This window comes from Berghia stephanieae, chromosome 8 (genome assembly GCF_034508935.2).
Source record: "Berghia stephanieae isolate SIO BIC M18660-M18661 chromosome 8, UCSD_Bste_1.3, whole genome shotgun sequence".
NCBI lineage: Eukaryota > Metazoa > Mollusca > Gastropoda > Nudibranchia > Aeolidiidae > Berghia > Berghia stephanieae.
The window spans coordinates 40565693-40580795 of NC_088367.1; the positions used below are offsets into that span (position 1 = coordinate 40565693).

Sequence of the window (15103 nt, forward strand, 5' to 3'; positions counted from 1 at the left end):
CACTTACAAGCTTTCTCAAGTTCTATCTCTATGCCATCTCCCACGGAATAAACCTCTTTGTCGTTGTGGAAATCTTTTTCACCCTCCACGCTGATCTTGTAACAGCTGCTTTTGTGGTTGCTACTACCGTTGACGTGATTGTGACTCCCAACGTTGCTACTACTGTCGAGATTACCGTTACTATGGTTACTACAGTTGTTTTGGTTGTAGCTGTTATTGCCGATGATCCTATCGTCATGGCTGCTGTTGTTATGGTTACTACAGCCATTTTGGTTGTGCTTGATATTGATGTCATTTTCAAGCGATTTTGCAGTTGCTGAAGTTGTATGTCTCATGGTGGGTGAATTCGATTCATTTTCAACAAGACGCCGAGTCTCTCCGAGATCTCCGTTTGCAATTTCGTAGTCTGCGTGAATTTTCTGGTGGTCATTGCTGGCGTTCTTTACACTATTGCAATCAATTTCCATTTCAACGTTGAGGGTGTCTCGGTGATCATGAGTTTTTGATTCGTGTGAGTGACCATGACCTCCCCCGTGTGAGTGACCGTGACCTCCTCCGTGTGAATGACCATGTCCTGAGAAATAAAATTAGAAAAATAAATAAATAAATGAAAAAAAACCCAAACTATTGTTCATATCAAGTGTCCCGTGCGCTTAGAAAATTAAGTGAAAGGGGTGCCATCATGTGTTACAAACAGGTTGAAGAGTATAATATGAGCTATGGACCGAAACTAGTCTATGGCCTTGACCTTTTCGACGACCCTCATCGTGGATAAAGCATTGTATTAACATTTGGAAGATCCAGAATTGAACAACGTTGTCGGCATCTCTTTCATTTTCAACAATAAATAAACATACTGCTTTATCATATGCGTCCTCAAGCAAGAGATATGTATAACGTGTCATGATAAGAAGATATCCAACAAAAAAAAAATTAAAACTTCAAACTATCAAGTGTTAAAAATTACTTTTAATAAGACAGACAAGTTGTAACATTAATTTTTCAAATATCTCTAATAAACGTCGTGTCTCATTCTGCGTTATAGGTGTTGTTCTTGTTGTTGTTGTCTTGGGACCCCTTGTAAAACGCTTTGCGCATATTTAGTGGATTTTCCTGTATAAAATCTCAGGATTCTATTATGTTGATCCCTTACCTCCAAAGAGACAAAGGCCAAAGAGATTGACCAAGAGACCCAACCCTCCAACCTGCAGCATCATGAGCGGATTCTCCACACGTTCAAGCTCTACCAGTCTTTTGATGGATTCCACGAGAATAGAAAAACAAAGAGCCAGGAGAAAAACACAGTTAATCAAAGCTCCAAGCACCTCAGCCCTCTGCCAGCCGTACGTGTTGCCTTTAGTGACTTTCTTGGATATCTGAAAGAAATGAATCATTTATTAATTTTGTGAAAATTATTCAAGCTCTACCCATCTATTGATGGATTCCACGAGAATAGAAAAAAAACAGAGCCAAGAGAAAAACACAGTTTATAATAAAATAATAAAATAAAATTCCCTTTATTCATCCCCAAGGGGAAATTTGTCTTTTGGGTCTATTCCAAGGGAAGACTGGAATGACCCAGGCGTTCGCCGCAGAGCAGCGCCGCAAAGTGAGCTAGGGCGATGTGACTTGCTCAAGGCCACACAACGCAGCGGCGGGTGATTGAACTCGGTACCTTTCGGGTAGGAAGCAAAGACCGTACCACTGAGCCACGCTGCCCCAAGGCCCCAAGCACCTCAGCCATCTGCCAGCCGTACGTGTTGCCTTTAGTGACTTTTTTGGAAATCTGAAAGAAAGGAATCATTTAATAATTTTGTGAAAACTGTTCAAGCTCTACAAATCTCTTGAAGGATTCCACGAAAATGGAAAAACAAAGAATGAATCAATATGGCTGCTCAGTCTCTATGGAAGCTTGCCGTGCATGACTGTGTGCGTGACTTCCAGTCTGTCAGTTTGTTTCAATTATCCAGTTAGTAATTTGCCTCCATAAATCTCTGTCTAGTGCAAGTGTAAACAAAGAGCCAAGAGAAAAACACAGTTTATCAAGGCTCCAAGAACCTCAGTACGTGATGCCTTTAGCGACTTTTTTGGAAATCTGGAAGAAAGGAATCATTTAATTATTTTCTGGAAATTTTTCAAGCCCTGCCAATGTCTTGGTGGATTCAACGAGAATAGAAAAACATAGAAAAGAATCATTTAATAATTTTGTGAATAAAATAGTAAAGTAATCCTTCAGATCTTTTGAGGTCATGGAGACGGAGTTAATCGCTGTCCCTATAGTGTGAAACGAATAATAGAAAATTGCTTGCTATCATTTGGATAGGAAACTGGTCTCTCTTAAAGTAGTTTCCGTCGGGTCCAACAGACCAAGCTACCCAATCACTGCAGAGTGGACGGCGAGGGGAGTCAGAAAATTTTTTTGACTTCACCGGGATCGTTCTTGACCACTTTGCGTGTGAAGCTAGTACTCTACCAACTGAGCTATCGGGCCCAAAATAGGAGAGAAAAATGATGTCTTTTAACCATCTCCTTATCAACTATAGGAAAATCGTCACATTCGTTTCGATACAACAAACATTTTTCTTATTAAAATTTAATTTGTACATCATAACATTTAAAGTAAATGAACAATGTTTGTAGAGTAGTTGTTTCGCTTCAGAAATTAGTTATCGCAAGAACTTAACTGCTTTGAGTGATAAAAAAATCTACGTTTGTGTTATTTGGGTGTGAAGTTTTGGGGAAAATCTTGAAAATGGTGGTAAGGAGAGAGTTAAGTTCAGGGTGATTTTTATAAATTTGGTGATGTAATGTGGTGGATGACTAACGGGCTTAAATGTATGACTTTTCCTTAGAAGATGGCAGCAGCAGCCTCTTATGGTTCACACTATCATGTTATGACGATCGACCCAATCAGCAAAGTCCGGTCCGCATTCGTGCACCGTCGCGAACCCGCCTGGTAGCATAGTCACAACACACCTTTCGACTAGATGCTCTGCCGTCTCGGGTTCTTGCCCACAGCGTGGACATAATGGACAGGAAGTTAGACCCCACCGATGTAACGTACTTGCCGTTAGGCAGCTCCTCGACCGAAGCCGATTCGCAGCTACCCAGTGTCTCCTCTTACTGGTATCAAAGCCTGGCAACTTCTCACCAAGCTTAGAGGAGTGTAGGGCCCAGAAGATGGCGAAAACCAGATGCAAATATCTATAACGGTTTTAGAATAATACGTCTTTGAAATCAGGGAAAGACTTTATGGACGCACTGTGGGGAGCGTGGCTCAGCGGTACGGTCTGTGCTTCGTACCCGAAATGTACCAAGTTCGATCACCCGCCGCTGCGCTGAGTGGCCTTGTTCAAGTTACCTCGACCTAGCTCAATTTGCGGCGCTGCACTGTGGCTGATGCCTGTGTTATTACAGTCTTCTCTTGGAATGGATCATAAAGACAAATCCCCTATTGGATGAATAAAGGGATTTTTATTTTATTTTATTATAAGAATTTGGGTCATCTCCGACATATTCAAAATTCAAAACAATTTCAGAAACATCCACATTGGTTTAAACTGAGGTGTCTCTAAATGGAGATCTGATAACTCTTATTGTTATGGGGCTCATTGCTGTAATGGAAATAGAGCGTTAAAAAAGTTTGAGCTTTTATATAGGGCAATATCCGCTTAAACGTGCTCAATGCGCTTTATAAAGGTTCCCGGACCAACAGCAACATTTAACATGTAGGACGGGACATGACGCCTGTTAGGCGATATTACAATTTTTTCGAACAGACACAACACTGTTAACGGCCAAGTACTCATCATACACCTGAGTACGGTGAGACAATGTGAGTAAAGGGTCTTTTCCAAGGACTCAAGCGAGGCTCGAACCCAGGACCTTCCGGTCCGAAAGCAAGTGTCATACCACAAGACCAAATAACCGCACGCAGAAGCACCATAAGACTGTGATTCAATATTATGTAACTTATTCATTATCAGTCCTCAGAAGGGTTGGTTACAAACACGCCTCCAATGATTTTGGAACCGGAAATGTAGAAGGTGTGACAACACGACTTTACTGCCGGCCCTATCGCTCATTACAACTTAGTTCATTTCGAGCACTAAAATAGTTAAGTCTTCTTGTGATTCAATATGAAACTTATTCATTATCAGTTCTCTGAAGTGGCTGCTTACAAACACACTTCCAATGATTTAGGAACAGGAAATGTTGAAGGTGTGAGAACTTTACACGACTTTACTGCCGGCCGTATCGCTCATTACAACTTAATTCATTTCAAGCAGTAAAATAGTTAAGCCTTCTTGTGATTTAATATGAAACTTATTCATTATCAGTCCATTAACAGACACACTTTCAATAATTTTGGAACCGGAAATGTAAGTGTATCAACTTTACACGACTTTACTGCCGGCCCTATCGCTCATTACAACTTAGTTCATTTCGACATATTACCAGATTGACCTGGTGGGTTACGTGTCATCTAGAGTCCAATCTAACCTAATGTGTTCGGCACATCCACTGTCTGGCGGGTTGACTGGCAGGCTGGCACAGCTACAGCTAGGTACGATAAGGTGGAAGATCAGCTGATTAAACGTTAGCCTTGGTACTTTGGGGTAAGGGTTGTGGGCCTATGTGGTCTAGTGGTATGACACTCGCTTTCGGATCGGAAGGTCCTGGGTTCGAGCCTCGCTTGACGCATAGTTGAGTCCTTGGAAAAAGGCTCTTTAATCACATTCTCTTATCGTACTCAGGTGTAAAATGAGTACCTGGCCGCTAACAGCGTTGTCTCTATCCAAAAAAAAAATTTGTAACATCGCCTAACGGGCGTCATGTCCCGTCCAAAATTATGTTTAATGTTAATGTTGCTGTTGGCCAGGGACCCTTTGTAAAGCGCTTTGAGCACATTTAGTGGATATTGCTCAATATAAAAGCTCATTTATTGTTTTTTTAAGGGTTGACCAAACAGCGATCGGTGTGTTAATTATTATTCTAGTACACCGGGAACCACTCAACAACGTCCTCAACCAGCAGTTAAGTGTGGTACTTTGGAAAAGCCCGTATTTGAACATCAATTTGGCCAGAAAACTCGTCCTTCAAACATCAACTGATTTAACTCACTCAACCCAACAGATTTTTGCTACTTTTCAAAATTGGAAAAAAATTATTAAAAATGAGCATGGACATAGACAGTTTTATTGAACTATCATTAACATGTAAAAGTAGCTTTGAAAATAGCTGATGATTTGTCTCAGAAAAAATGTAATAAATAGGCATGGGGTACAAGGAACCTGGGTAAACAACGGATATAGTCGGTGTTAGGGTTGAGTGAGTTAAATGACCAAGACTTGCTTCAATACTCAAGGTTTGAGAGTTGTTGACAACGGATATAGTCGGTGTTAGGGTTGAATGAGTTAAATGACCAAGACTTGCTTCAATACTCAAGGTTTGAGAGTTGTTGACAAAGTGGAGGATAAGGGTCACTGTGATCGATCGATATTTGAGAGAAGGGTTTTCTGATCAACATTTTATAAACATTATTTTTCATGGTACGACAGCCTTAGGGTCTCTGTGACCCGTGTCCTGAAGTGTTTATTTTAACGTAGTGCTTACAGAATTATTATTAACTCACTCAATCCTAGACACCTTTGATGCTTTTCAAAATTGGGAAAAAAATGTATTTAAAATGAGCATACGCAGAGATAGTTTTATTCAACTACCATTAACATGTAAAAATTAAAAAAAATAGCTTTGATACTACGCCTATAATTTGTCTCAGAAAAATGTAATAAATAGGCATGGGGTAAAAGTAACCAGGGTTAACTACGGAAATGGTCGGTGTTGGGATTGAGTGAGTTAACCACTTAAATGCCGTGCTCGGCCGTAGCCTTCGTTAACTAAAAACCTGACACTTACCAGAAAAAAAATCGTCATAAAAGAAAACGAAGATCACGGGGGAAAAAAAAGTTAATTGTGGGTTCTATCGGTGAAAGAAAAATTGGCTAATAATGGCATATTTTGCAATGTCTGGACCCTATCAACGGTATTATTCATTCTAAAAAGCGCAGATTTTATATAGCACACTATATCTACCAAATGTGCTCAAAACACTTTACAAAGGGTCGGTCCCTGACCAACAGCAACAGGTAACATATAGAACAAGATATGACGCCTGCTGTTGGCAATGATTAGAACACGTGAAATACCGTTTTCTCGAAAGTTGCACTTTTGTATATTTCAGCTGTAAAATCTCAGCAATTAAAAATGCTTATAATTTTTTTTTGGACACAGATGCTCATTATAGGATGTTCTAAATAGCTGACCAGTTCGAATTTTTAATTTCCATTTTTGACGGTTGTAGAAGATGTCATAACACTCTGAAACCAGTCTCCCGGTATAGTTGTTTTACACTTCCAATGAGATTGGAACCAGTAGCAGGGTGTATACCCTGATTATTAGGATTATGGAATGTAAACAAGCAAATATTTTGACATTTTTTTTGAAAACATCTTTGCTTCTTAAATTTGCATAAATTGATAAATTTAAGTTGTTAGCCAATTGTAGGAAATAAAAATTGTAAAGTTATTAATAACCGAGATTTTAGAACTGAACAACAAATGCTCATTTGTTTCCTTGAGCACTTCTAACAACAACTGAATTTTTACTTTCGTTTTGGTGATAATCGTCTCCTTTTGTCACGTAATTAAAAAAGGCACGAATTTTAAAATTTGGCCAGAAAATAAAACGTCCTTAAAATATCGATCGATTTAAAAGACCCTGATCTCGGCAAAAACTCTCAAACCTGGGAATGGATGTATGGAAGACTTCGCGAAGTCCTAGATTTGAGAGGTTTTGCCAAGATGAGGGTCATTTAAATCGACCTATATTTGAAGAACGAGTTTTCTGGCCAAATTTTTAAATTCGTGTTTTGTCAGAGGGCGGCAGTTAACTGATTAATCTTATCTTTAACGTTACCACTTATTGTTACATAAGTTGTTGACACATAATATCATTATAATATATTATGGCCCGTAGAATGGCCACATGATGTAATAGAGAAATAGGGTTCAACAGTCGTGATGTCACTTCCCTCGTAACGGCGCAAAGTGACTTAGTAGTTGGTTCTAAACTATATCGGAACAATGGCGGACGCCCTTATGAAATATTTCTTCGACGAGCCTAAAAGTGTATCCAGAGGAGAAAAACAGTATAAATCTAATCATGTTTTGACTTTTATACATTCTGATCACATGGCATGTGAAAAGGTTCTAGTGAGAAGGTGTGTCACAAATCCCATGTTTTGATTTGTCAAAATCTACTGGTTAATTGCAAGGGAATATAATTTCGCCTTTCAGACAGTAGTAGTTTGTGCTCAACTTAGCAAAATACACATGATTACCATCCATGGTATGTATGTGTTTGAGATAAATATTATAAAAGTTATCACGCCTGATCAATAATACCATCAAAGAAAACTGCAAATTTTAAAGTTTATAGAAATAACGAAATTTACGTCACTCAGCTGTTTGTTTTCGTTCTTAGACAGCCAATTCAATCAGACTATAAACGTTCGAGGTTATACATGATTTTGTGTATTGTGGTAGGGTTAAAAAAAAGAAAAAAAAGAGCTTTTATATACCGCAATATCCACTAAATGTGCTCAAAGCGCTTTATAAGGGGTCACTGGTCAACAGCAACATTTAATATGTAGGACGGGACATAACGCCTGTTTGGCGATATTACAATTTTTCGAACAAAGACAACGCTGTTAACGGCCAGGTACTCATTTTACACCTGAGTAAGGTGAGAGAATGTGAGTAAAGAGCCTTTTTCCAAGGACTCAACTATGCGCCGAACCCAGGACCTTCCGATCCGAAAGCGAGTGCCATATCACTAGACCACATAGCCGCACAACTGGCTGGCGGGTGTAGTGAGTATTTTACCCAAACGTATAGCATCGATATAATAACCTTCCAACAAGAACAAGGTAAAAATTAAAAGTTTGAGGTGTGTATGAAAAGGTAACCACTACACTTTATTTCATATTTTTTATCTTGCAGAAATGCTCCGTTCCTATATTTTTCACTACCAATGGGCGCGATCTATATTTAGGTTTTCGTCCAACACTGTCATTAATCACATGATTTGTTGCTGTCCAACGATTGGATATTTCTTCACAAATTGTAAACACGCTGCGTTGTTTATGAAAGTTGTAAATAAACAAACCCGTGTATCAAGCTGAGCAAAATGCCCAATCGTGATGTTAGATGTTTCAATAGCTGTGACAACTTTTCACTATGAGGGTCACTTTGAGAACATTTTGCAGTGTCACAAATGACCTCAGTCACATGAAAAGTTAATATAGATCATCTCAATATAATTATTTTTTTTTAGTTAAAGGTTCTTTTCTGCCTCTTAACTGATTTGAATTGAGATTGGATATCACATTACTGTGTTTAAAACAATTTTTGAATGTATTGCATTGACGTTTCTATCAAGTTCAGACTTAACTCTCTCCTTGCCACCTATAGATAGTTCGAAGATGACGTCACTCAGGTCTTTGTTATTGTTTTTTGCCATCCGCGTTTATGAGTAATGCTCACTGAACTGTATTAACCTGACTATAGATAGTATGCGCTTGGCTAAGAAGCTCATAACATTGCCATCCGGAAGTATAACGGACCAACACACAAAACTGTGTGTATCCACGAACGTTTATAGTCAGGTTAATACAGTTTAGTGAGCATTCCTCATAAACGCGGATTCATCATCATCATCATTGCCTTTTTCACCCTGGGTCAGGGTATAGGCCACAGACAAACAGTTTCCATCCTTCTCTATCCTGAGCCAACTTTTTTATCTCATTCCAGGTCTTACCACTTCTTTGTATATCAGCTTCTTTAATTCTTCTCCATGTTCCTCGTGGCCTTCCCCTTGATCTTCTGCCCTGAGGGTTCCAGTCCAATACTTTCTTTGTTATAGTTGAGTCATTCTTTCTAAGCGTGTGTCCAATCCACCTCCATCGTCTTCTTCCTATATCCTCTCCCACTGGTTTCTGCTGTGTTCTTTTCCATACTTCTTCATTTTTTATTCTATCCATCCATTTTATTCTGAGTAGCTTACGCATGCACCTGTTTACGAAAATCTGTACCCTCCTTATACATGCCTGTGATGCGTTCCAAGTTTCACATCCATACAGTAGGACAGACTTCACGTTTGAGTTGAAAAGTCTTAGCTTTAGTTGAAGGGAGATATCTTTAGTTCTCCAAACTCTGTTCAAAGATGTGAATGCAGCCTGTGCCTTTCCTATTCGTGCTTTCACCTCTGCTTCCGTGCCTCCATCCTTGTCAATTATACTTCCGAGATAGCAGAAAGTGTCTATATCTTCGAGTTCCTGATCTTTTACTTTGATCTGCTCCCTTTGACGCGTACCTATCCTCAAGACCTTTGACTTTGCAGGGTGAATTCTTAGACCAATTGATTCCGAGAGGCTGTTTATAATTGTGGTTTTTGCTTGCATCTGGTCCTGGTGTGGGACAGAAGAGCCAGATCATCTGCAAAATCCAGATCATCCAACTGTGTCCAGGGGTCCACTGTATCCCATTTCTTCTCCCTTTGGAGGTTTCCTTCATTAGCCAATCAATGGCAAGGATGAACAGGAATGGTGAGAGCAAGCATCCCTGCTTGACACCAGTCTTAATTTCAAAGCTGTCAGTAAGCTGATCTTCATGTACAACCCTGCAACTTGATCCTTCATACATTTCCTTAATGAGGTTTACTATCTTTTCAGGGAGTCCATAATGTGCCAGAATTTTCCACAATGTTGCTCTGTCAATACTGTCGAAAGCCTTCTCGTAATCCAGAAAGTTGACAATAAGAGGAGAGTTCCATTCTATAGACTGTTCTACTATGACTCGCAGAGAGGCAATCTGGTCGGTGGTTGAACGGTTTTTCCGAAAACCTGCCTGTTCGTCCCGCAGTTTAGCATCTGTTGCATTCTTAATTCTCTCTAAAATAATACGGTTGAAAACCTTTCCTGGGATAGAAAGAAGAGTGATGCCTCGATAATTATTACAATTACTGAGGTCCCCTTTCTTTGGAAGCTTGATAAGATGTCCTTCCTTCCAATCCTTTGGGAATATCCCGTCATTCCAGATTCTCTCAAATAGTGGGTGCAGGGCCTCAGCATTTCTTTTCGCATCAACTTTTAGAGCCTCCGGTGGAATCTGGTCTGGTCCAGCAGCTTTCCCCCTTTTCATCTTGTTAATGGCACCCACAATCTCTGCTATCGATGGTGGATCACAGCTAATTGGTAGCTCATTCCTTGCAGGCAAAATTTCTGGCTGGTTGTCTGGTGGTGGTCTGTTCAGAAGGCAGTTGAAATGTTCCCTCCATCGTTCAGATTGAGCCTCTTTTCCAAAAATAGTTTTCCCATCTTTGTCTTTGACTGGTACCTCTGGTTTCCCATATTTTCCAGCAAGTGTCTTGGTAGTTTGATAAAGGATCCTCATGTGTCCTCCAGTCGCTGCTGCTTCTGCTTTCTCTGCAAGTCTGTTCATGAATGCTTCCTTGTCTTTCTTCACAGATCTTTTGACTTCCTTAGCTATGGCTCGATACTGCTCTTGTGCATCCAGCCTTGAAGCCCTTGTTCGGCTTGCATTCACTTGTTCCTTCCTTGTTCTCCTCTTTTCAATAAGGTCCAAGGTGGTTGGACTTATCCATTCTTTATGTTCCGATTTCTTTACCCCCAATACCTCATGGCAAGTTGTTATGTAGACTTCCTTGATCTTTGCCCAATGTGACTCTACATCTATGTCCTCCTCGAGCTCAGTAAGAGGTTGGAATCTATTACTCAATTGTAGTTTGAATTCCTCATTCTTTTCCCCATCAAGTGCATTCACCTCGAATTTTCTTCTTGTATGTGATCTGGCCCCGTGTTTTCTGAGTCGGAGCTTAAGCTTTGCCAATAGCAGGTGGTGGTCTGATCCAACATCTGCCCCTCTCTGTACTGTCACATCTTCCAATGAACGTCTGAATCTACGAGAGATACAAAAATGATCAATCTGATTCTCTGTCACACCATCTGGTGAGACCCAAGTTGCTTTGTGGATCCTCTTATGGGGGAACACTGATCCTCCAATCACCAAACTGTTGAATGCACAGAAATTTGCAAACCTCTCTCCATTATCATTCATTTCTCCCATGCCATGACGTCCCATGATACCTTCATAGCCTACGTTATCCTGTCCCACTTTTGCATTAGCATCTCCCATCAATATGTTGATGTCTTTCCTTGGCAACTTGTCAATGACTTGTTGTAGCAGACCATAAAATGTATCTTTGTCCTCATCTGTTGCATCATTTGTTGGGGCATAGATCTGTACAATGTTCATGCTGATCTTCTTACTCCGTGTTGTAAAGGACGCCATGATGATCCTTTCTCCGCATTGTTCCCATCCTCTCAGTGACTTCTGGGCAAACTTGCTTAGAATTATTCCTACTCCCTGTGTATGAATCCCGTCCCCTCTCCCTGAATATAAAATCTTCTCCCCAGACTTGAGGTGTTTCTGTCCGGATTGTATCCAGTGGGTTTCGCTTACTCCAAGTATATGCAGCCTGTATCTTCTCATCTCAGTCACAACTTGAGATTGCGGATTGCAAAAAACAATAACAAAGACCTGAGTGACGTCATCTTCGAACTATCTATAAACGTTCATGGATACAAACAGCTTTGTGTGTTGGTCCGTTATATTTCCGGATGGCAATGTTATGAGCTTCTTAGCCAAGTGCATACTATCTATTGGAAAATCGTCACATTTGTTACGATGCAACCGTCACTTTTCTCATCCAGATTTCCTTTCCTTTTTGCTATATCTATAAAAACCCGACATTCTGTAATAGAGTTCGTATTGTCGAACAATATTACGTTTAGGATGTGCTTGTTGCTTTTCTATTTTGAGTAGGAAATGTCTGTTTTTGTGTTCGGTGGGTGTGAAGTTTTCGGGGAAATTCTGAAAATGGCTGGTAAGGAGAGGGTTAAATGTGTGACAAATCAATAGTCAAGACGGAGAAGGTAGAAATAGTCGAGTAGATAAGACTGAGCACTCTTACAGAGAGGATCCGGGTTTGAGTTCCTCATCGGTATCTCATTTTTCCTGAACAAGAAACACTTAGCTCCTCCCATTGTTCAGTGCAACTGACGGTAGTGAAGTGATGAAAATATTGATGATGATGATGATGATGATGATGATGATGATGATGATGATGATGATGATGATGATGATGATGATGATGATGATGATGATGATGATGATGATGATGATGATGATGATGATGATGATGATAATGATGATGATGATGATGAGGTGATGATGCTGATGATGATGATGATGATGGTGACGACGTACACGACGAAGACGACGATAATGATGATGATGATGATGATGATGATGATGATGATAATGTTGATGATGATGATGATAATGTTGATGATGATGATGATGATGATGATGATGATGATGATGATGATGATGATGATGAGGGTGACGACGAAGACGACGATGATGATGATGATGATGATGATGATGATGATGATGATGATGATGATGACGACGACGACGACGATGATGATGATGATGATGATGACGATGATAAGGATGACGATGATGATGACAAAAATGAAATGTACATCGAATGAAATTAAATCTTTAAAAAAATCTTACCTTGACGGCCGCCAGCCCGACTACCAGAGCCACAAGATCAGACAACATGTGGAATGAATCAGCGACCAGTGCGATGGAATTGGTGACGTATCCAACGATGATCTCCACCAGAAAGAACACTGACGTCATCAGCATCATGGTGCTCAGACGACAAGATTTTCCCGTCCATCGACCCATTGTTTACAAACTATAATATATATCGTGCTACTTTTGATTACAACACTGCTCACTGTGTATTTAAAGAGGGGATAAAGAAAAGGTCCTAATGAACCTGGTCGTTTGTCGGGATTAGGTTTCGATATAACGTTAATTTGTTTATGCCTTATAAGGGTTTGTCTTATAACAGTTATAACGTTAATTTGTATATTCCTTATAAGGGTTTGTCTTATAACAGTTATAACGTTAATTTGTTTATACCTTATAAGGGTTTGTCTTATAACAGTTCTAACGTTAATTTGTATATTCCTTATAAGGGTTTGTCTTATAACAGTTATAACGTTAATTTGTATATTCCTTATAAGGGTTTGTCTTATAACAGTTATAACGTTAATTTGTTTATTCCTTATAAGGGTTTGTCTTATAACAATTATAACGTTAATTTGTTTATTCCTTATAAGGGTTTGTCTTATAACAGTTATAATGTTAATTTGTATATTCCTTATAAAGGTTTGTCTTATAACAGTTATAACGTTAATTTGTTTATTCCTTATAAGGGTTTGTCTTATAACAGTTATAACGTTAATTTGTTTATTCCTTATAAGGGTTTGTCTTATAACAGTTATAACGTTAATTTGTTTATTCCTGTTAGGGTTTGTCTTATAACAGTTATAACGTTAATTAGTTTATTCCTTATAAGGGTTTGTCTTATAACAGTTATAACGTTAATTTGTTTATTCCTTATAAGGGTTTGTCTTATAACAGTTATAACGTTAATTTGTATATTCCTTATAAGGGTTTGTCTTATAACAGTTATAACGTTAATTTGTTTATTCCTTATAAGGGTTTGTCTTATAACAGTTATAACGTTAATTTGTTTATTCCTTATAAGGGTTTGTCTTATAACAGTTATAACGTTAATTTGTTTATTCCTTATAAGGGTTTGTCTTATAACAGTTATAACGTTAATTAGTTTATTCCTTATAAGGGTTTATCTTATAACAGTTATAACGTTAATTAGTTTATTCCTTATAAAGGTTTTTCTTATAACAGTTATAACGTTAATTTGTTTATTCCTTATAAGGGTTTGTCTTATAAAACAATTAAACGTTAATTTAGAAAACAAAATAATTTGGTGATTTCTTACTTACGGTTTTACTTCTAAACCTTTTTGTAATTTGTGTTGTTTCTCGTACAGTTTTTGTTGTTTAAGAATCGTAACCCCGCCACAAAATATATCAAAGCTTAAACTAAAAATTGTTTAAAGGTAATTAATACTAGAATAGCACTTTTATTTTGGTGTCACAGGAACAGATAATTATGTTTCACTGTTCATTTTTGTGTCATAAGTTGAAGTAAATAAAACTTTTAAAACAACAATAATTATAGGCCTATTTCACGAAACAGATTTTTTTCAATGTGTTAAAAATTTGTCAAGGCCAATACTTTATGATCCAAACGTTTTATTAGAGATCCTCTCACGAAGTTGAAGATTGCACGATGATATTTGTAACCTATTTCTGAAATTCCAGATCTCTGAAATAGAAAGAGAAACAAAACATTACAGAAGTATGGTTGTTGTTTGAAGAAAAAGTAAATTTATAGGATCCCATGGTAAGACACTCGTTTTCAGATCGGAAGGTACTGGGTTCGAGCCTCGCTCGGCGTATATTTGAGTCCTTGGAAAGGGCCCTTTAACATTCTCTCACCGTACTCAGGTGTAAAATGAGTACCTGTCCGTTAACAGCATTGGCTCTGTCCGAAAAATTTTAATATCTCGTTCTACATGTTATGTATTGCTGCTGTTGGTCAGGGACGCCTTGTAAAGCGTTTTGAGCACGTTTAGTGGATATTGTGCTATATAAAAGCTGAAGCTCAAATAATCAAAACGGAATTTAAGTTTAACAACAAGATTAAAGAGTTGTCTTTTGCCAGTTAGTTTGAACTGTGACCTGTGTCCACAAAACGTGTGTTGGACTTGTTTAGATTCAATGATTAATGATGATAGGTATAAATCTTCGGTTAAGATATTGTATTTTTTTATGAAGACAGTAAGCTTGAAAAAAAAAGCTTGAGCTTTTATATAGCGCAATATCCACTAACGTGCTCAAAGCTTATCTTTTAGCGAAAGGAACATGATTCTGCAAAATTGTTTCGGGTTACTTCCTTGACGTCAAGGATACAAGGAACACGTGACATTTGAACTCGTTGCTGTTTTAAAA

The 15103-nt window shown here is 38.5% G+C and overlaps 1 protein-coding gene across 5 annotated transcripts in view; it reads right to left on the reverse strand.

Moving 5' to 3' along the window:
• LOC144978680 (uncharacterized) overlaps nucleotides 1-15103 on the reverse strand; it is a 77770-nt gene that overhangs the window by 19661 nt on the left and 43006 nt on the right. For 2 of the 5 annotated variants that reach the window (XM_078925065.1, XM_078925063.1), the window contains exons 2-5: nucleotides 14328-14417; nucleotides 12726-12954; nucleotides 1154-1376; nucleotides 8-574 (exon numbers count right to left, since the gene is read on the reverse strand). In XM_078925065.1, the coding sequence (XP_078781191.1) occupies nucleotides 8-574; nucleotides 1154-1376; nucleotides 12726-12902 (967 nt within the window). In that variant the 5' untranslated portion in view covers nucleotides 12903-12954; nucleotides 14328-14417. Of the gene's footprint in view, nucleotides 1-7; nucleotides 575-1153; nucleotides 1377-12725; nucleotides 12997-14032; nucleotides 14418-15103 lie in introns of all 5 variants that reach the window. The other 3 variants (XM_078925067.1, XM_078925064.1, XM_078925062.1) reach the window with 3 other exon arrangements.